General features: G+C 42.0%; 1 protein-coding gene across 3 annotated transcripts in view; it reads left to right on the top strand.

The window, feature by feature from the left end:
• The window catches only part of KCNQ1 (potassium voltage-gated channel subfamily Q member 1), a 598,641-nt gene that overhangs the window by 86,909 nt on the left and 488,432 nt on the right, over nucleotides 1-23,300 (top strand). For all 3 annotated transcript variants that reach the window (XM_074997802.1, XM_074997801.1, XM_074997800.1), the window contains exon 2: nucleotides 21,572-21,662. In XM_074997802.1, the coding sequence (XP_074853903.1) occupies nucleotides 21,572-21,662 (91 nt within the window). The remainder of the gene's footprint in view (nucleotides 1-21,571; nucleotides 21,663-23,300) is intronic.

Here is a 23,300-nt window from a genome sequence, read left to right as displayed (position 1 = left end):
AATGCATCGTGCATTATAATGGCCCCTCTCTGGAATATTTATTTAGGCATGAGCCAATCTCCTTGAATTTGTAATAGCTGCCTGCTTGTACCAACCAACCAACCAAAATCAGAGAACAGTAGTACATGCTATTATTAAAACTACTTCCCAAAATTAGCTTACCTAAATCATGGCTAATATTCCATAAAGATTGGTCTGTGTGTGCATGTGCTGTAGAAAACTAATTTTCATTTTTTGTTTTTTAAAAAAAACAGGTCCTATTAGGTTTTATAGTTTAATATACTTTACTTAATTTATTTTATTTAAAAACAAAACACAACAGTAGACTAAGCTTGGCAGTCTTTCAGAAGCTGGTTCCAAAGAGACATAAAGAAGATTGAATGCTTGTTTGATATTCACACGCTAAAACATTTTGCACTTAGTTGCCTTGAACTTTCTTTTAAAGTGGGAGAGGGGCTGACCATGAAGCCCTGACATCAAAAGTACTGTGTCACTGCTGGAAAACCAGTTTTACTGGTACTGAAGCTTTGGATTTCTAGGACACGCCTTTTCCATTTTTCCCCCCTGAAAACTCGCCATCCCTTAAGTTTGTTACTGTGTAAACTGTTTTGTGTCTTGCAGAAGAACAAAGTGTAAGCTTTCAGCTATGTTGGGTAATTTAAAATACATTGTTTATGCCCTTGTTTCCATCTCTCATGTCTGTTCAAACCTATTTCTGCTTGTTGTGATAAATGGAGCAGACAGATATCTCAATAGACTTTCCAGCATTTTACAAAATTGCTGCTGACTCCAACTTTTTAGATTAGTGGCTTTATCCAAAGTCTGGCAGGGTCTTATTTGTACTAGAAGTGTAGCTTCCACAGGTAAGCATTCTCTTTCTGCCTCAGTTCCCTTGTAAATGCCATGTAATGGTACTCATAGCTGATGCTAGTGGAGAGAGTTTGCATAATTAACCATATTCTTACTTTCCACATATTCACACTTCAGTAGTGTACTTAAGCACATGCCTGATTTCTAAGCACATGCGTAAGTCCTGTATGAAGTCTGGGACTTCAGCAAGTGCTGAAATTTTGACATGTATTTTATCTGCTTTGCGGAACTGAAGGGCCTATTTCAAACTCTGTAAGGTGGGGGAATATGCCACTAAGTTCTTTCTAGTATTGGCATAGCCTGTGTGGCTTGGTTGGTTCCTGATGAACTTACCCATTTGATGATTCCTAGTGTCCCTTTCCTAACTGGTTCAGAGGATATGGGCCTTCTGATTCCAATTCTGCTGAGCTGATCATCACACACAGATTACTATAATAGTATGGAAACTGAGTTTTGCTTTGTATTGTTCAAGGGGAACCTAATCAAATGAAAGTTTGAAATTCAGAGGGAGAGAAGAAAATAAGTGATCACAGCACTCACATAGTTATGTGTTTGAATTTTCAAGCAATCCAGGAAAGATCTTTTTAGGTAAAATAAGCAATACTAATAAAGAGCAGTTTTCCGTACGTCCTACACTGCTTATGGCTCCAGTGGGTAATGGGCATTAGTATGTAAAATCTATCATTGGATCTGCTGTGCTCGCCTAGTTGCTACATTTCCACTGGCCTGAGCCTGAAACATTCATAAAAAGAAATGCAGAAACAATGTATTTGCCCCTTCTCTTCACTTCTTGTGCCAGTCTCACTGCTCCCCTTTAGTTCTATATAGTTGTACTACTATAGCATAGTATAGTATGTGTTGGGATGATGCATCAGAGTTAGAGAAAAGGAATAGTGTTTTTGCTTAATCATATTCAGAATTTTCCAAATGGCCTCGCTTCCGAAGGTATTGAGCACATACTGGTGAAGTTTCTGGAATTAAATATTTTACCTTTCCTAGGTCAGCTTTTGATATTCCAAGCACATATTTTGACTTCATTAGAGAACATTACTTTGTAAAAGTCTTACTGCCCTATCCTGCCTTTTCTCCAGGGTATTGATCACATCCTTATGGCATGCAATAACTTCTTATTTTGAAATAAAATAAAGCATTTGCAGTCCTATTCCAGTCATACACTCAGCTAAGGCTTTTCCTGCAATACTCGCACCTCTGTACAATGAGTGACATGGAATCATTGTCTCCTCTCAGCTTTTGTGTTTCTCCCAGATTTAAATATTTTTGTAGTCCATTGTTCTAATCTTCCAGAAGATCAAAATAATCCTAAATCTGGTGCTAATATTGCTTATCATTTTCTTCATTTCATATTTCAGCATTGACAGACGCTGACTTTGTCTGCTGGATATTCTCTTTCGGATCCTTTAACCTTTCTGCTTTCATACACAGAATCTAGAAGACAGAACTTCTCTACCAAAAAATGCTACACATAGTTGGAAAATGTGCCATTGTTTCCTTCAGGAAGCAGAAACTATACTTTGCTTTACAGTTGGAACAAATACAAATTAACAGGAAGCTCCAACTGCCAGTCCTAAGATAAACAAAATGAGAACATCCTCTGCTTGTGTTATCTGGTTAAGGCTTCTTAATGAAAGTGACATGAAGTGACTAGTATTGTGATCTTTGTTTGTTTGACGACCCTTGGACATCTTGAATGCTATATTCCTTGGTACTGCATGGTGGAGCAAGAATGCAAATCCATGAAAGGAACACTGGTGTGTTCCTACAAATGGGTACTGTCTGTATAAGATGCTGCTCCACATGCCAAGGCTACTTTTCTCTCTGCTAAATGCCATTTGTGCCCCCAGCTATATTAGTGAAGGGGAAGAAGTGCCATTAAGCAGCATATATTCCCCACCCCCACACATATTCCCCAATAAAGCATATGTGAGATCAACAGGTAAAATCCATGGAAGAAGTAGAGCTGTCTGATACTTAGCTTGTCTCCTTATCTTTAAATACTAAGGCCTGGACTACACTTACCAGAACCATCAATTTACTTCAGCTATGCAAATAGAATAGCAGAAGGTGACATACTCACTGCCTGGTCTTGCACGCAGTAAGGTCAGCGGGCACTGATCTCCCTTCAGTGCCGGATACTCCTCTTATATTGGTGGAGTACCAGCGTTGACAGGACAGTGCTCTGAGATTGATTTATCACATCTAAGTAGACACAATAAATCAACGGCCGGTGGATGGATCCCTGCCGCCTCTATCCCAGTGCAGTGGATTAAGCCCATTTACTAAACATTAGCAATTAGCCTTGGAGACTTCCTGCTGAAGCTGCCTTTGCCTACAGACCTTTGCAACTGGTTGCTCTTTTCTAAGCCTTTGCCAGGGTAATTTATGTTTTGCCACTTCCACGGCATCTAGACACAAATTAAAAGGTTGCATTTCTCGGACATCTGCTGTGTAGATGCTGTTTAATTTGCAGCATTTCAACAGCACTCACGTTAAGTGTTTCTCTGTTGAATCCATTTGCCATGTTGGTTAAGCAGCATACTATTGCGTTTGTGATTTAGCTAGCACTTTTAATTCAAAGATTTGAAAGCTGATGGCTACCATGAGCTTACTAAACATAAGCAGTGCTTCTCCGCCCCCCCGGCCCTCCTCCTTGCAAGTACCGGCACCTTGGCAACCCCAGCCATGGGATTGGCTGGAGAGGGGAAGGGAGGCAGGGAAGGAGGTGCAGGGAGACAGCTGAGTACTGGTGCCTGCCTCTCTCTCTCTCTCTTTTTTAAAAAACAAAAAAAAGGCACTGGACATAAGTAAATGCATGAACGTCCCAAAACCAGTCCAAAGGTAGAACATAGGGGTCCTTTTTCCCAGTTATTTGTTTTCACCCCAGCCCATGTTCTGTTTTAAAAAGAGAACCTTTTATTAAACATATTAAAGTTCTGCAGAACCTCTGATGCGTTAGAGAGTCCAATGCATCTGATGAAGTGAGTTTTTCCTACAAGCTTATGTACTAATGAATTCTTTAGTCTTTAAGATGCTACGGGCCTCCTTGTTGTCACTCATATATGATGATTTACAACTAAATTGATCCCTTACTTTAGATTTAGTACCCCTTACCCTAAACCTGTTCCAAAATCCAAAATAACTAATAATTCAAAGTCTCTGTTCATGTAACCCACATGCCTTTTTGCTCTGCATTATTCTATTTGTTCAGAGACAGGGAGGGAGGTAGTTGAGAAATTAATGGATTTCTGTTTGTATTTCCACGTACACGTGCAAAGAGACAGAGTAAGGCCATTTACTTGAAGTGCCCAGAACCATCCAGGGGCACGGGCTGGCAGTCACTGGGCAGATCTGTCTTTTTCCATAGGCTGGAGAGAGTTTTCATGATGATTTGAGTCATAAATATTCATAATTTGTGAACGGAGCTAATCAGAGCTCAGGTAGGAGGCAAAATAGAGTAAGAGACTACCTCACTGGGCTCAGAGAATGATCATACATGGATGTCTCCTGGGCTAAGTCTAAACTGCAGGCTTCTGGGAGTGTTCTGCTGACATACTGGTCATCCTTATTCCATCCTCTTGCACCCATAGCACAGCCCTTGGCCCTCCCAGAGGATCAAGTTCTTAATATTGGATCTGACCTATTATTCCATATTTACAAAAATGTTTGTAAAATGTTTATTTTTAACAAAAAGAAAATGTATTAATTTAAATATCAGAATTTATTTTTTATTGTGTTGTAAGTTTTAATCTGCTTTGTTATCCAGTCTGTTTTTAACAAGGCAACGTGGCTTACACTCACCACTTTTTAAACCACTGGTTAGTATATCTGGAATATATGCTTTTAATCCTATACCCTTGACACTCCAGTGACACATTACGAATAATTCCAAATGTATGGTTGCAGAGCTCATGTCAGCCTGGGACATTCAGCTTAGACAAACTTGTTAGTCCTTCCAGCTCTCTCAGTTCATCATCAGCTTCTCCCTGCATGTCAGCTTCTTTAGCTCCTGCTGTAGCGTGCTGTCAGTCTTTCTGTCCATGCCTTGGACTTCCTTGCTCCCAGCTCCTACTATCTCCATCCACAGAAACTCCACCTTTTTCTTTCCAGGAATAATCAAAGAATATTAAGGGGGCAAAGTAGCCAAAAAGATTTCAGACCAGGGGCATATGTCTTGATGTAATGTTAAACACCCAAGCTAAATTATACTCCAGATTTTGCAGTGCACTAACATAGAAATAAAACCAGTTTGGAAATCCGGGAAAGTTTGGGTAGAATATGAAATAACTTTTTTAGGCAAACAATATTCCATTTCTCATGTACACTTTGCAATGCAATAGATTTTTAACTAGAGATCTACTTTATTATTATAGCTTGTGATGTTCAGTATAATTCTTTTCACTTCCTGCAATATGAAAAGAACCTTTTAATACTGTAAACCCTCAAGATACGCGCAACCAAGTTGTGAGTGTCTTGGGTTAATGCGACTGTCACCCCTGACAGAAGCAGGAAACTTCTCCTGTCAGGCAGCTGTGAGTCCGCCTGCTGTCCCTGCCAGGAGCAAGGAAACTGCTCCTGTTGGGCGGCAGCTGCAAGTCAGCCTGGTGTACCTGACAGGGAACCACTCATGCCAGGGATGGCAGCCTGACCAAGGCTACCATCCCTAACAGGAATGGTTTCCTGGTCCCCATAATTATGGGGAGCTGGGAACCAGGCAGCTGCCTTGTACCCAGCTTTCCTCCACTTGCAAAGCCAGGAAACTGAGCAGGGCAGCAGCCCTGCTTAGTTTTCTGGCTCCAAGGACTGGAGGGGAGCTGGGAGCCAGGCTGCCCCTGGTTCCCGGCTCCCCTCCACTGGCTGGAGCCAGGAAAGTGACCAAGGCTGCTGCCCTGGTCAGTTTCCCCTCTCTGCAGGTGAAGGGGAGCCAAGAGCCAGGCTGCTGTGAGGTTCCCAGCTCTCTGTGGCTTGCAGGACCCGGGAAACTGACCAACTGATCAGTTTCCCAGGTACTGCAAGTGGCAGGGAGATGGGAACCAGGCTGCCCCTTGATTCCCAGCTCCCTGCCACTCTGGTGGGCTGGTCAGTTTCCCGGCTTCTGCAGGCATAGGGATCCAGGAAGCAAGCTGTAGCCTGGTTGCATCTCCCCTTGACTTGCATGAAAATTCGAGTTGTGTGGAGGCTGCAGGAACGCAATCCCCACATAACTCAAGGGTTTACTGTAGATCATTGTCTGTAGTAAAATCTGAAACGTTAATGTTAATATATGGAATCTTTAAGACATTAAAACCACAGAGATATGGAATTAAATAATGACGCTGTTTGTTTATACTCCGTATACAGAGAGAAAGCCGTGCTAGGCTATATACTATCAAAACAAAAAAGCAGTAAAGTAGCACTTTAAAGACTAACAAAATAATTTATTAGGTGAGCTTTCATATTCAAATTTGACACATTAACATGTGGTTTGAACTGGGATGCAAATTTTCTGGGACACTATAGGGGCTCTTTTGCATACTTGGCTTAATTAATTCTTGACTCCCCCCACACCACCCCTCTGCTCTCTGATTTTCTCACCTGGGTAATTTTTTTCTGATTTGTCAAGCTTGATTACTATTTTTGGTTCTCTGTGCCTTAAATATTGAGTCTGTTCTGGTATGGCTATGGTCTGAAGAAGTGGGTCTGTCCCACAAAAGCTCACCTAATAAATTATTTTGTTAGTCTTTCAAGTGCTACTTTACTGTTTTTTTTTGTTTTGATACTCTGTATACATGAATAACGTGAATAACGTGTGAATTATGGATATTGACTAATTGGAGTCTAACGGTATTTCATCTGAGCATTACAGTGTATTTCCATTTTGTGTTTTCCCCTTCACAGCTACCAAAACTGCATCTTTAGTAGACGTTGAATTTTGCTTAACAAAATAGTTGAGTTCTAAAGAGCTGGTGAGAAAAACCTGATTTATTCATCAAAAGTTTGAGGCTACAGTGCTAGTATTTGCATTATATAGCTCAGGCAAGTCAAACTCAAAGCCTGCTGAGGTTTGCACAAATGAAGACAGATAGCTTTGAGGACCACCAAAGAAAATATACTTACTTCTTTTGGAAAGTTGTAATTATTTATTATTATAGCTTTAGGTATATTTTATAATACTTTTCATGTCTTGTTTGAATATAATACAATAATTTTAATTGAGAATTTAATATGTAATATTAATTTTGTTTTATAATTTTATTAATAGTTCATAAAATGTAATGTGTAAAATTGTTTGGTCATATATAATAATTTTTAATTTAAATATAAATTTAAGGTGCTCTGCGCCCCTACTAGCTCCCAGCCCTGGGGTTGCTGGGGTTCTCTGGCCCTGTCTGTGTCCGTGGGACTGGAGCAGCTGGTGAGGCTCCCAGCCCCAAGGCTATTGGGGTCCCTGGGGCTGGAGCTGGTGGGTGGGACTCCATGCCTGGGGCTGGATCTGTCTCCTGGGCTCTGCATCCTGAACCCCAGCTGGGTCTCTAGGGCTGGAGCTGCCAGCAGGGCTCTGCACCCCAGCTAGCTCCCAGCCCTGGGGCTGCAAAAAAAAATCAATCAGGCTGCATGTTTGAAATACAGTAATGAGGGTTTTGGGACATGACACTTGGGGTGAAGGTGTGACGCTCAGCAGATACAAAGATTTTTGTTTTTTTGAATAACTCATATTTAGAAGGCTTTTGGGAGAGGCGCCTTTTTTATTTTTAACTCTAGCTGGCAGAAAGGCTTAATAAAATCATTTGCTACCAGAAGAAAGCAAGAGTATAATATCTTTCTTGGTTAAAACAGAGAGCTTGCTAGCTTGATATAACACTTTCTGAAAGTCCAACACGTTTAATTTGGTAATACATTAATCAGAAGCAGTTGTGAACATACCAAGCCAACACGAAAGTAACAGTACATTATCACTTATGCGCCATTCAGACAGAGGAAAAAAGTACTTATTGGTTTGAGAGCTTGATCCCATTTGCATTTCATAATGTTATGAATTTTGGATTTCTTTTGTCCCCCCCCCATGATTTGTAAATTTTGACCAAAATCACAATGAAAATAAGGCCTGTTCCAAGGCTCATTCAAGTCAGTGCAAAGATTCCTACATGAAAGACTGGCGTTTTGGTCAACTCCCAGTGCGGAATCAGGCAGATAGGGAACACATCAAAGATCTAACCGGAGTCAGTTGCACCAAGGGTAAAGCCTGTGACAATAACAGGAGTTAGAGTGAAAGAAAGGGAACCAGTATTAGATGCAAGAACTTGGTCTCAGGGTGTGATCAGCAGCAGGCCTAGTGACTAGTTGCTCAAAATACATGTGTAGGAAGCTTTATAAGAAGTGACCAGTCAGCAGTCTTGCTAGTCTGACTTGGAATCCACTCTAGGTGTAGCCCCAGTTTGTGTGGTTTCAGTATGGGGTGACCATCTGTCTCATTTTGGGTGAGATGGTCCCATATTTGGGATGCCAGAAAGGTGCCCTGACTTTTTAAAAGGGACAGATTGTACCGTATTTGGGCCATTCCCCCCACACACCAATCTTTTCTGCCAGCAGCTACACAGGCGCTGCTGGTGGGAGTCACTTCCCTGAGCCTTGGTGAAGCGTGGGCAGCTGCTGCTTCTCCAAGGTTTGGGAAGCACCAGGGGCTGCCACTTCCCCAGAGCTCCTAGGGATTGCTGGTGGCTGTGCCTTCTCTGGGGCTCTGAGGGAGGGCCGGCAGCTGGTGCCTCCTTCCCAGTTTCCCCTGGCTTGGAGGAGCAACCCCTCCCACCATATCTCCCTGTGCCGTATTTGGGACAGGGAGATATGGTCACCCTATTTCAGTACCATTCTGCTGTGTGGTCTTCCAGTGCAGTGGTGTAGTTTTAGGGTGTCACTCAAATTCTACAAACTTGGGTTCAAGATCTGCAGTGCCCATTACCGCAAATTGAAAACGTCTGTGCTGTAGCTCTAAATGGTTCTAATCCTGCTGTTGACACACATCAGTATGAAAGCAGGTCTTTTTTTTCACTTTGTTTTAAGAAAAAAAAATCTAGGAAATTATAACCACTGTATAGATCTGAAGAAGTGGGTCTGTCCCACGAAAGCTCACCTAATAAATTATTTTGTTAGTCTTTAAAGTACTACTTTACTGCTTTTTTGTTTTCACTGTATAGATAATGTGTCTTTGTCATCACACACACACACCACAATCAGATAATATCATTAAGGTTACAAAATCAAAAAGTCAGAGGTTAGGAAATGCCACAGTTAAAGCTGGTCTGTGCAATTTTACATCTGCCTCCTAGTGTGTATGTATTGGAATAGTATGGGAGCATGTAATTAAAATGCTATTTTCTCCACAGGACATCTGCCTCCTTCAGTATACGGAACCAACAGGCTCTGGGAGTGAAATATAGTTGGGTTATGAGAGAGACTTGTCTAGAAGTCCCCAGTTTCATTTGTTCAGATGTTGGAATATGTGCAGTAAATGAGACAGGTAGTTGCAGAAAGACAAAAAGATGATCTCATGCCAGACAACTGAATGCTATCCTTGAGAACTGGACTCTACCCCTGCCCTCACCATAGAGTTCCTGTGTGGTGTGGAGCAAGGTTTTTGCAGGTGGTCACTAATAGTGTGTGCTTATTTGCTGAGTGCCACTTGAGACATTGGGACCTGATTTACAGAAATGCTGAGCACTCAGATCTGCAGCTGCAATAATTGTGAAGAAAGCTTTGAATACATAAGGGCTGTATATCCTACGTATTCTGAAAAATCAGGTATTTCAAATTGGTTGCCAAAAAGTAATAGGTACTTTTGACCTCAGTTGCTCTCTGTTCATAAACTAGAGATAATATACCTTCATGTCACAAGTGTGTTGTGAAAACAAATACATGTTTGTTTGCAAAAAAACAAACAAAAAAAACAACTTTCATACTGTAATAATGAGGGCCATAGAAAAGCCTAAGAGAAAATTATTCTGGTTTCAGAGCAAGGTTTGAATAGTGTCTAGTAAATAAGGCATAGCGGGGGGCCATACATGGAACCATGAGGAGAAAACAATATTGAATTGCTGATCATTAACTGAGAGCTATTCATCTTTTGCACTGAATGAGGCAGGGTCTTATGGAACAGAATAGCATGTGAGTATGTAATTAAAGACTGTAATGCATATGCACCAGGGCATCAAATATTAGTTACAGAAGGCAACCTTAATTTTGGCAATTCTTTACTTTTGAGTGCTTAACTTAACAGCCTGAATGATCTTTAGGCATAGGTTTTTGTTTGGTTGGTTTTTTTTAAGTGTTATCTATAGGGCTGTGTGTGTGTGAGTGAGAGAAATATATTTATTCCAAAGTAGCCTTCATTCTTGTGATGAGAACATTCATTCGGCTCTCATAAGACAGGAGGAGACAGTGAAAAATACTAGAAAGGAAGAAGGGGCAGTATCAGAGATCAGCCTGCTGACAGAGCAGGGCAAGGAGGGAATCTGTATATGGACCTGGAGCTCTACTCCACTGCTGCAGTAGTAACGGCAATGCTTGAGCACTAAGGGCGCCTTTGAAATGAAGTTTCTGATAGCTGCAGGAGGGGTGCAGTGTCGTACTCCAGGCAGCACTAAGTGCTGCCTGCCCTTGGTGCCGCCCCTTCCATCCGAGACTCCACCCCCTCCAGGGCAGGGGTTGCCCTGCCCTCCATCTAGCCCTGAGGATCCCTGGTGCCTTGCTGGTCAGAGACACTCTTCTTTTGTCCACAGAACTACTAACTTAAATTATTTATGTTTGGACTTTCTCATTTCCAAGAATTTGTCCCAAGAACCACCTTTCTCAAAATAAATGTCTTGTGCGCTTGTCATTACGTACATGTCTTCCAACCTTAAGTAATCCTAGGTAGATGTCAGTTTTGCCATTGGCAGTTTTTCCAGGTCTCAACCAAAGCTCAGTGATATCTAAAGGACTCTTATTGACAATGCCTTTGATCAGGTCCTTTTGTGTGCAGAATTGCCAAAGCAGCCTGATTCATGACTGAATGAATGTTGAAAAACATCTCAGTCCTTATGATCCTGCAACAGTAGCTAGTCAGAGCTTGTTATTTTCCCCTTGGCCTTGTTTATTGCTAGTAATGCTTCCTTGCATACTGGCTCCTTGCACAGGATTAAGGCATGAGCATTCTAGGAATTAACTTAATATTTTATAGTACTTTGAACATGTAATGTGTTATATAAAAACTAAGTAGTGTTATGATAAAGCAGAAGTCAAAGAGCTTGATCTTGCAATGTGTGCTCTGGCCCCCTCCCAGGTATGCACTCAAGGATACGGTTTCCCTTCACTGCATGGTTAGTACCTCTGACCAGCAATCCCCAGCTGATACATAGTACTGAAGTTGATATATCTTGTGCATGGGAACTGTCAGACCTCCAGCACTTCATGGACAGTGGGGCCGATAGACTTGCCGGGCCCCTGGGCAAGGTGAGAGAGTGGGTGATGCTGTGCTCCTGGGAAGGGTGGAGGCTTGGGCAAAAGAGCCAGGGCTAGTCCTCAGCACTGCCCAGATCATGCTGGTCCCTTGACACCGCCCCTGAAGCAAGCTCTTAGAGCTGCCTGGGACTCTGGTGGTGATTTAAAGTGACAGAGGCTGTTGTCACTGGTGTAGTAGTAGCAGCAGCAGCCAGGAGCCCCAGAGCTTTTTGAACTACTAAGCCCCAGTTGCCCGCTTCTGCCTTCTACCCCCCTGTCGAAGGTCTTCCTACGGCAAGAATGACATATTTGTCCCCAGCTCCCTGGTCCTACATTAAATATGACTTGAGCAGATTTTAGAGATTGATTCTATAAGTGAGGCATGTAAAATAGTTTACTCTTCAGAACACAGTTAAAGCTTTCCTAGGATGAGTTATTTGAAGTTAACTATTATAGGTAAGTTGACTTTGACAACAAAGGCATAGTCCAGATGACCAATTTCTTTTCTAAATTTATATTTTGTTCCTGTAAAGAAGATCCTCCTTGCTTGCAGAGGAATTTCACTCTATTTTTTTTCTCGTACCTTTAAAGGAAGTAGTAGTTTTCCTATCACAAAAGATGTGATTAGCAAGAATGAAATGGGCCAGGAACTGCTTCTTGGAAAAGATAATGGTAATTTGCATTACATAATAAGATTAGTCATTAATGTTTGAATATTGTTTCAGGGATGCTTCATAAATAATTGGCATTCAGTACTGATTTATTTAAAAAAAAGGTGCATTTATGATACTTACAAATGTTGCTGAATTGCTCAGCTGGGGCTTAACCCATAAATTATGTCTATCTAGAGGTTAGGAGAACATTTGATGCTTTTGTTGAACTGTACATTAGATTGGGTAACAAAGGCAGGGAGCCTGTTGTACATACGTAAAAGCTATTGAAAAGAGTCAAACTGAATACAGTAAAGTCCCCACATATGCGAACTTAGCGTTCTGCAAATTCAGTTATTTACAGGTGGCCTGCCACTGCTTCCTGGGGCTCTGGCGGGGAGCGCCAGCAGCCGCTGCTTCCCTGGGGCTCTGAGGCTGGGAGTGCTGGCAGCTGCTGCTTCCCCAGGGCTCTGAGGGCCTTTCCCCATTTGCAAAAATCAACATTCTCAAGGGTTCTGAATATGGATCCCTCATGAATGTTGACACCCTCCTGTAATGTAGTCAAGTTTGTTGTTGGAGAATCTCCTTTAGATCCAAGGGTAAGTCCTTATATTTATTAGCCCTGAGATCCATGTGAGCAGACAGATGTGGTCTTTCAGAGTTAACCACTTCAGTGGAGCTTTGCATGGCTCCCGTGGTCTGTTCACTTAGAGACTGTTGCAGGGTCAGACCCTTAGAATGCAAAATACTTAGGAGTGGCAAACACAGAGCTATGTTAATGTCATGTTGACATGAGTCACAAAAAAGGCAGGAAAATATTTATAACGAAGACTTCCCCTTACTTTGTGATAATATTACAGATTTGCATCACAGGATCGAATCATTTTCTGGCTACTTCAATTTCCTACCAAGCATTACTCATTAGTCTAGCTCCCAAGATCAGAGCAGCACAAAAATGTAGCAGGAATTTGCATATGGAAATGGTGTGTTACAGAATTAGATTCAGGGCAATATTTTGTCTTATTTATTACCAAGCATAACTTTTGCAGTGAACAGGGGAACGTGCTTCTCTGATGACCAATTTTTTTCCATGGGACAAATATGCACTTCATTATCAGAAAAAATATAGGCACAACATTCTCAAAGCAAAAATTGTTCTGCATGGCAAAAGTGGTACACAAAAGTGTCCCCTTTTGTGAAAAAATTTAATGGAGAATGAAGCATTTAAAAAAATTAACACTGTTTTGCTTCTACCTGTGCTGTGACTGCGTCATGCTGCCAAGTAGCCTACCCTCCTAAGATGAAGTAGGCAATAAGATAGCATATTGCAGAACAGAAACTAGAGTTAGACCATTCTTTTTGACCTGAATATGTACAGCATGTTGAAATGTAAATAAATTTTAGGCTTGCATCCAAACTATGGAGGGCTATATCTTTGTTTCTCATTGTTTGGATCTTTTCATTAAGAACACATTGTTGCAAACAGCTTGTAGAGCTACAGCTGCAATTAGTCCATGTAAATCTTTGTTACCTGATAGAAGTATGGCCTAGGTTCTCTGTTTGGTTTTATATGGGCCGCAGGAGTCAGGGATATGGGGCAGGAGTTAGGACAGGAGGTTGGGAGTGGGGAGGAGCCCTTGGGCTGGGTTCTGGAACAGTGTTGGCTATTTGGTATTTTTGCAGCAGTATAAAAACAACGAAACCTGCTAGGCCAGTTCCCGCACTCCCCATTTAATTTCACTTGTCAGTGGATTTTCAACAAATAAATTATAACCCTAGTTTGCAAAGCAAGACAGTATATTACTCCATAGCTGATACCTTTCAGTACCTCACTGTACTCAATACAGCATAGCGTACCTTCTAATGGCCATACCCACTATGCTAAGCCCATTTCCAAACCTTCCAGCATGCCACCAGTCTCTGTACAACAGTCCTACATTCTAGTACCCCACTCTGTAAATAGGATTTTCAGAGCTTGTAACTTATAAACCCCCCTGTGGGGTACAGCATTGAAAGGCTTGGAAATCCTCACTCCTTGCCCTGATGCTGCCTCCCCGCATCTCCCACAGAAATCTCCTACCATGAGTTTCTCTCTCCCATACAGTGACTTGACCACCCATCTAACCACTGGACCCAGCTGCCCCTCTCCACCCCAGAGCTGCTCAGGCCACATATGGTGACCGTCTGTTTTCTAGTTGCTGCCTGTGGGCCACCCCTTCCTTTCCCACAGGCCTAGCCTAGCTAGCTCCCTCACTCCCCAGGTCAGGGCCAGATTAAGATAAGGGCTGCAACCTAATGGTTCAAATACCTCTTCCCAAAGAAATGCTAAAACTTGATGGAAATCACTTATCTGGAAATCCAACTCTAACTGAAAAGTCAAACAGGATCTATGGTAAAGTTCTTCTGGCTTTTAATTTACCATGCATCAATTAGTAAAGCAACACAGGCTATATTTTAAGAGTCATTGATCAGTTTCCAACAGCTACAAAACTCCTAAAGAATTATGTTGTAAAAAGAACTATTTCCCTTCTAAACCCTTAACACTGTTGCAAAGTGGAGCAGCCACACTCCTTACCCCAACCCAATTTATCCCATCACCTCGCCTTTTTCAGCATCCTCTCCAGGGGTGGGGTGCTTTGGCTCTGGCTTTTGAGAGAAGGCACATGCAGAAAGAATGGAGCAGGGGTTTAGCCTCCCCAAAGTGGGCAGAGGGGGTAGTTCTACCTGCCACAGCTGCCTGAGTCATTGAAAAGGTTCTGGGGCTCCCAGGCCATTTGAAATTGTCAGGGGTTCTGAGCACTTACCTCTTTTGCCCTGCCCCCGAATCCATCAGTGGGCCAGGTTAAGCTCCATCCCATACTCCAAACCTGTGGGCCCCAGCCTGGAACTCCTTCCTACTGCGCCCCAAACGCGTCATCCCAGGATCTACCCCAAAGCATGCACTCCTAGCTGCAGCGCCTCACCCCATCACACACCCCAACCTTCTGGCCCAGCCTGGGGCACCACACTCCTATATTCTAAACCCATGATTTTAGTGCTCTCCCCAGTCCTAGGGAGCCCCACATAATCTAATAGCTCTGGCCTCCAGAAGAGTTAATTCAGCCCTACCAGCCCGCCTCTATCCACACCCCAGGAAGCTCCTGTTCCCAGGGTTCCCCCTGCTCTGAAGCTGCAGTGGAGCTCTGCACCCCTGCCAGCTCCCAGCCCCTAGGCTGCTGGGGTTCCCCTGGCTGAGTCTCTGGAGCTGGAGCTGACAGCAGAGCTCCATGCCCCAGCCAGTTCTCAGCCCTGGGACTGCTGGGCTTCCCCCAGCCCCAGCTGGATCAGCCACAAAGAGGTGGATCCTGCTAGTTTATGTTAATGAACGATGTTAAATGTCCAAGGGGTCAACATGTTGGTCTGTATCTTCACAAAATAAAAAAGCAGTCCTGTAGCACTTTAAAGACTAACAAAAAGTCAGAGATATAGTCGTGTTAGTCTTTAAAGTGCTACAGGACTGCTTTTTGCTATTAAATGGTTCAGGATACTCTCCCTTGATTCTCTCAGCACTCAGTTGTCAGAAGAACTGCATTTTTATGCAGTTAGTGTCCCGCCCTTCACTTTAAATCTTCTTTTAAAATATTTTAAACATTTAAAAAAAGTTTTTAAAACAAAATGAATTCAGTCCAACACTCAGTAGGTGTGCCCAGAACTTGCACATGCTGATTACTGTATACTGTCTGGCTATTTCTACACGAGAGCCATCTGTTGACAGAAGTTACCAACAAAACTTATGTTGACAGATTGCATCCAGATCACAAAGCGGATCGAAAGAGCGATCTGCTCTGTCAACAGAGAGCGGCCAGACTGCCCAGCCGCTCTCTTGACCAATTGGCCAACCGAAAGCACAGCAGACAAGGCTGCCTGGTGTCCCGGAAGCCCTGTCTATGGACAGAGACATTCTGTCAACAAAAGTGCTGTGTTCTGTTGATTTACCGTCGAAAGAACACCTTGGGAATGTGGACACTCCATAGGTTTTGTTGACAAAATGCCAGTTTTGTGGACAAAACTCTCTAGTATAGACATAGCCTCTGTGCCTGTTATAATAGCCTACTGCTGCCACTTAATGTATGGCTAAGCAGACATTGTTATAAGAAGCCTGTATTTGCAAGTGATTTTATTTTTCCTACAAAATGAACCTTTAATTTGCGAATTCTTTTATTGCTTCTCAGCTTCATGGTGAACTTTCTTTGGGGGTACAAGGAGAATCTGGGTAATGTTTCATTTGACCCTATCTGAGCTGTCCGAATGGAAGAAAAGCTGTGTTACACCAGCTCTGAAATAAAGGCCCTTTTATTTTTTTCCTTTGCTGATGTAACTCACAGGGTTTCTTTTTCTCCTTTAATCATTCCAATGGAAAATTCCCAGCCAGTCTGATATGTCTGAAGAAATTTGCTTTTGCTTTCACAAAGGATTCAAATGATAAGTATTTGAAACTTTCATATTGTGCAGGTTTGTGAATTTCTGATAGCACAGTGCTTGTGGTGAATCATGCCTCCAGTTTTCCATGTACAAATGAGGTATTTACATTTTATTTGTGCATGTATAATCCCACAGAAATGTGAGTGCATCCCCATCAGTGCGGTTGGTACAGTCCATATGTCTATTCAATAGAATGAATAGTAAGCCTGAGAGTCAGCCCCATTTTAAAAATGGGTATCTAAACAGGCTGTGCGTTTGGACATAGACTGGCACTTAATCATTCTTTTACATGCCAGACTTTCCCTCCCTCTCATTTTGGTATGATCAGTTTTCTTTATCTTTCCTTGTTTGGACATTGTGGAAAGGGAGAAGAGTTACAGTGGTGATTACATCCATTTACTCTGTGTACATCTGCACTGGAACTGGGGGAGGCCTTCCCAGCTTGGTTAAACAAACACACTTTAGCCCTGCTTGAGCTAGCACACTAAAAATAGCAATATAGGTGGGGGTGGCACTGATAGTGGTTTAGGCTAGCTACCAAAGGGTTCATTCAGGGGGTCTGGATGGGTCTGTACTGTGGACGTTAGCCTAAACCACTCTTTCAGCTACACTAGTATTTTAGTGTCATAGATCTAGCAGAGCTAGTGCCATTCTACCTGAGTTAGCAAGCGCAATGTCAGATGCACTGTAGACATGAATAAAATCCTTGACTTCTAGGCACTGGAAAACTCATTTTCAGAGCATGATTCCAAGTGCATTTACTACAGTATGAATGAAGAGAAAGTGTCTCAAACTTTTTGTTCACTGATACCCTAAGCACCAGTCAGAATGTTGTCTTATCACTCATCTCTGGTCCCTCCTGAGCAGTAACCCATGTCATCTATTTGTATCGTTTCCTGGCCCACAAAGGTTTGTACTCAGTTCTGTACCATGCCCAGGGAAGATTAAGATTCTTCTGGCAGAAGATTGCAATTCAGAACTGCCATGGTGGGGACTGACCGCAGCCTTCCCCTGGGATGCCCAGCTGGATACAGTATCCTAGGCCCTGATACACATTGCTTATTAAAGTCAATCAAAAGACTGAAGTTGACAATGGATTGGGTCCTTTTGTTTATGCCTAGAGCTGATGCATCAGGCAAATGCAGAAAAAGTGCAGGCTGTGACCTACAGGGAGTATTTGTTCTCATTTATAGCTGCATAAAGCCTGAAGCAGATGGCAAGACCTGTTTGGTACCCTTTTTTGTCAGGGTGTGCTCTGTCAGAATCTAAGATTAACTCTTTGCTGACCAGTGTGAGCTAATGCGTGGAAAACATTTCTCAGTGAGTAAATGTTTGTTTCTTTTCAATGAATGTGTGCAAGAGATGCTGATTTGCACCCTTTCTCAATAACCAGATGCTACTGGTGTTTATTGCTGAGTGGGAAAAGTCAAATGGCCTTTTCTGCAAGAGGAAAGTAATTTGCTGCCATCTGGTGGTCATTTATTGACTGGGTAAATCTTGTAATGAGCAAACACCACTGGCTGACTCACTAGTGGAATCTGTCAGGCATACGCACTATACTAGGGGTGCTCAACCTTTTTCTTTTTGAGGCTCCCCCAAGCTCACCTGTGCGGCAACAGCTACTTTTCTGCATATCCAGTATATTAAAAGCCAGGATCAGTGTTAAGGACGTACCAAGCAGAGCAATTGTCCAGGGCCTCACGCTGTACGGGTGCCCCATGAAGCTAAATTGCTTGGGCTTTGGCTTTCAGTCTAGCTTGCATGGCTTGGGCTTCAGCTTTTACCCTGGGCCCCAGCAAGTCTAAGGCCAGCCTTGGTTTCTGGTTTATTTTGGTGCATCCTCTGAAATCTACTTGCAGCTCCCAGAGGGCCTTGGACCTTGGGTTGAAAACCAGTGCCATATACAACACGCACACAACTTTAGTCTTCTTGGAGGAACTCTTTAGCATTTGTCTTTATCACTATTTATATGTCTGCACCCACTTGTGTTAGCTAATGGCTGTGCTGTTTTTTGTGACGTCTTCCTTGGGAGGCTATGAAGAAAGCAGATGGGGTGAACAGCTAGTTGCGTAAGGTAGTTTGAAATCTGCATATACCAGCTATGTTTTGACATGACCCTATTTTCTTTGTGCATTTATTTCTAGTTATGAGGGTCAGCACATAAAACTATTGCAAAGAACGTTTCTTGATGAGCAAGTAAAATATCATTGGCTTTCTTTATCATCTGTTTCTATAAGCAGTGGGTGAACAGATTTTGTTCCCGAGCTGATAAGTTCTCATCACATTTGTGGGAGATCCTTGTTTAAAAGACTGGCAGTAGGTCTCCTCTCTCTTTCCAATATAGATTGATAGAACTATGTGGGAAAGCTTTTATGTTTCCTTATTCTATAGGCTTGAGTCACTATTATAATATGAATTTCATTCGCAAGTTCAAACAAACCAGAAAGAAAATCAAAGGGTTAGGGTTGCATGGAGGAAGTGAATAAATCTGTTCTGTTGAAGGTATTGTGGTGCCAGCTGGAAGGTAAATAACAGCAGTGAGGTGAAAGGAAAAACTGAAGACAGGTTGAGCAAGATGTTGTGGTATTTATAAGCAGCCTTCTGCAAAGATTCTACTTGCCTTATATTTGCTCCATTACCTTATGTCCCCTGTTACTACATGTCAAGTATGTCTCTTGAAATCTAAACTGTAAGCTGGGTATATATGGTGATGGAATGCAAACTTTTTGCTTTTTGTATGAATCTGAATTGTGATTTATAAAAGTAGACATTCAAATCCATTGTTCTCTTCTTATTAGCCTAATCCGTGCAAAACGAGGAAGAAAAGTCTGAACACCAACATTCTTCTCCCTGTTATTAAAAGAGATTCATAACAGTATCCAGATAATGTATTACATAATATAGAGAGCTTAATTTAAATACCAGATAATGGGAAAGAATGCATGTGCAACTCCAAGTTATGTAGCTTCACGTAACTAAATATAGAAATTGGACTTGAAGGCCTAACAGCCATGTAGACCGGTGCTCCAGTAGTGATTTAAAGGGCCAGAGGTGCCAGCTGCAGAGGCTGCTGGCTGGCTGTGTGTCCCAACACCACCTCAGGCTCACTGTTGGACTCCAGGTCTGGCATGGCAGTGTCCAGGAAGTGGGTGGGCAGTGCCGCTTCCTTGGGCCTCAAGAGGTGATTAAACGTAGCGAAGTGGGGGCAGATGGTTCCTGCTGCCTCCTGAGCGGCTGGCTGCATCATCGGCCTGGCAGCATGCCTGCCTTAGCTCCTTTAACTTGGAGTGCGCTTGGTCAGCTGTGCAGGAGGGGTGGCCCCAAAGAGATCAGGCCGGTTGACAGCTGGTTGAAGGCTGCAGTGTTTCACCACCAGCCAGTGGTGTGGAGCAGCAGCTACTCGTCCTCCCAGAGTGCCGGCAAGTCCTTCACCTCAGCCTCTTCTTTGGCCCCTGGCTGGGCTCCTGGGACCCCTCAGATGGGTTGGAGGGGAGTCCCTGAGGGGCATGGAGCTCCTACCCACTGGACATGCCACCACTGGGCTGCCTTGTGGAGCTGCAGGGTGCATAGGAGGGCATGCTGGAGGAGGCGTGTGCTCCCCCTGCTGTCAGCGCGGTCTCAGCTTCCTGCCACAGGGTTTCTGGGTCCCTTTATTTTTAAACATGGCCGTGTGCAGAGACCATAGGGCCCTGAGGGTGGTGGCAGGGGTGTCTCTGTGCTTCAGCTTGGTGGTGCCATGGAGGACCCCCTCTTTTGAAAGAGCGACCTGTGGAGCATCTATACACATTCTCTTTTGAAAGAGCCTTTCAAAAGATGGTGCTCTTCCCGAAATGGGAAGGGAGGAGCAAAACTGAAAGGAGCACTGTGTTCTTTCTAAAGTAGTTTTGAAAGAATGCTTTCTGTGTGGAGATGCTCCATGAGATCGTTTGAAAAACCCGGTCTTTTTGAAAACTCAAAAGCACATGCTAGTGTAGATGCAGCATAACAGTTAATTGAGCAACATAAAATGTACAGGTGGATAGTGTGAGACTATGGCTGCAGTGGAACAGCTGTAGTTTGACCAGCTCTTTGAGATTCAAAAATGACATTCAATTTACAGTAGAATCCCAATTCTGAGTGCCTATTTTCTAGCACTCTGACCCCTTCTAGCACTGCTGTAAACGTTTAATGCTATTCATCTGATTTACTAAAAGGGAAATTTGACTGCTCTATTAACTCTCTCATTAGATGCCAAGTAAAACCATTAAAAGAATTACAGATTAATCCTATTCCACAACTTAATGAAAAGATTACACCTAGAATTTTAATTCAGAGCTACACTTGTGGCTTTTTTCCCCTCTATGAATCAGACATCTATTTGTTAGTCATTGTGAAATCTGATTTATTAAACAAGATTTAAAAGTAAAAATTTTAAAACAAACTATAATCAAGAAGAAGACAATATACCTGTATAAAATTAAATAAATTTTTTTATAGATTTTGATCTGTAGACCAAAAAAGGCTGATGGGTCATTCTAACTTTATGCCTTTCGTGTCAAAAGATATATGCCAAATGTCTTGCAAAACATATAAAATGATAATCTGGAAGCAATGTATATAATCCTATGTGCTAAGAAATGAGAAACGAGTTCCTTAAAGTTGTTGAAAGACAGACAACTCATGCAGAGATTGAAATATTCCTGGAACTCCCAATAGAAGGCAATTTTAAGTAATGCACAAAAGGGCTATAGTGCAAATAAAATGCCCAAAATAGATTAGGGTTTGAAGATTCTCAGACCTGTCACATGGAATTTCATGGTCTTTCTGATAAAAATGTTCAAACACTTTTTTTTTAAACCAGCATAATTCATACCAGAAGAAACCTTCCACTAGCAAATTTAAATTAAACAAACCAAATATATTCCATATTTGAGAATGAATAAATTGTTCAAGAAAAAGGAATAAAAGGGCTCCCTTATTGTTACAATTGTATTTAAAATAAATTATTTTATATTTACAAGAGAAATTAAACTATGTAATAAAAGAAGCTAAATTTTCATCTACCCCCCAACCTCCCTGTCTTTTTTAAACCTAATTATAGTATAAGATATTTAGTAATCTTTATTTTATTTTATTTTTTTCAGTTTCCTTATAGTGCTGATCTGCCTTATATTCAGTGTGCTTTCTACAATTGAACAGTATGCACCTCTGGCCACAGGGACGTTATTTTGGATGGTATGTACATTGATGTTCATTGGATTAATATTTATGCATTTTTTTCTTAATTATTTGAGAGGATGAGAGGAATCACCCTTCGTGCTTTTTGTTTTTATTTTAAAAAATAAATAAAAAGAGGAGCTGGTACTCAACAGCATCTCCCTTCTCCACCCTATCACTCACCCAATCCCACAGCTGGGTCTGCGGAGGTACCACAAAAAAAAAAAAAAAGAAACCCACTCATCACCCTATATTCAGAACACCCAGAATTTCTGATGGCAGCATGTGTGACCCACTTGAGACGTTCAGGTAAGACTGCACCCCTTCTCTTTCTGGAATTCATCCTTTCTTTAACCTGTCTTAGGACCTAACCCAAAGTCCATTGGAGACAATGAAGGATTTCCATTGACTTCAATGGGAGATGAAGCCAGCCTTAAGGCCCACATCAAAGGTGAAAGACCTATAGCTGGTTTAATTGTAATAGCTGAGGATCTGCCCGGGACTTTCTTTTCAATAGACACTGCTTTCTGCAGAGTCCATCAAAGCTGCTACCTGTATTTGCCAAAGGGATGGTGAAAGAGAAATGTAAAATTTTGGGAAGTAAAGGCGCTTCGAAGTGCCAGCAGCTGCATGCATGCTGGCATGTCAAAGTTTGACACTTCAAAGTTGCCGCGGGGGAGAATTAGCCTAATGAAGTGCTGTGTATTCACTGCAGCCCTTTATTAGCAATCTCCTGTTGCCCTGATTAACATGCCCCCTTCGAAACTGGGGGCAAGTCTAGACCCAGCCTTAATGTGACCAGACAGTTACAAGTAGTCTGTGTGTGTAATGCTTCATCATGGGTACATGGTATCAAATTTAGTGAAACCCCTCAAGTCTACATAACCAGTTGTATTTGATGCATTTGTTTCATGCTGTCAGGGAACATACAATTGATTGTCACTGGTATTGGATTACCTTACTCACTTATCAGCTAGAACAAATCTTCCTTTCTGTTGTATCTGATGACAAGGGTTCTGATTAATTTATAAGGAGTTAGTTCTGCATTGGGAATTCCTACTACTGTGTACATCAATATTTTTCAGTGGGAAATCCTGACTTTCTTTTTCCAAAGGATTAATTATGAATGTTCACCTGATTATATAAAATAGGGTCAAGTGCCAGTTTAAAACAAAAGACTTTGTACTGGCATTCAGTCAAGTCAGTTAAGAAGCATGTTCTGTATCCATCCAAGATGTTTGTACAGAAACTTTTATATGGAGGTTTAGGTGCATCCCCACATGCAAAAGCAAATATTATTTTGAGTTTATATTTTAGTGTGCGGGAAAGGGCTGAGTCAGCTGGAGGACGTTTAATGAAATATCTTCAGTAAATACATCGTAAATTGTTCCTTAAATGTGTTTTTCATGGGAAATTCTTCTTGAAAACATCGTCATGAATGACTGACTTGACTGTCAACAAGGAATGATTTTGCGTTAAATAGTCAAAGGCATGTCCCTGTGGGCTATGATTAAGCAGCTGGTTATTATATTGTCCCCTCTACTTTGTGGGACTTGAATTGGCTATAGAGAGTTTATTTATTGTAGTAGAACTATTCATGGAGTTAAGATGCCATTGAACATCATAAGTAAGGACATCAGAATAGGTCTTATATTA

The sequence above is a fragment of the Carettochelys insculpta genome, chromosome 6 (genome assembly GCF_033958435.1).
Source record: "Carettochelys insculpta isolate YL-2023 chromosome 6, ASM3395843v1, whole genome shotgun sequence".
In the NCBI taxonomy this organism is placed as follows: domain Eukaryota; kingdom Metazoa; phylum Chordata; order Testudines; family Carettochelyidae; genus Carettochelys; species Carettochelys insculpta.
Note: the sequence above shows the minus strand (reverse complement) of the source record. Positions and strands in the feature narration are given on the sequence as shown.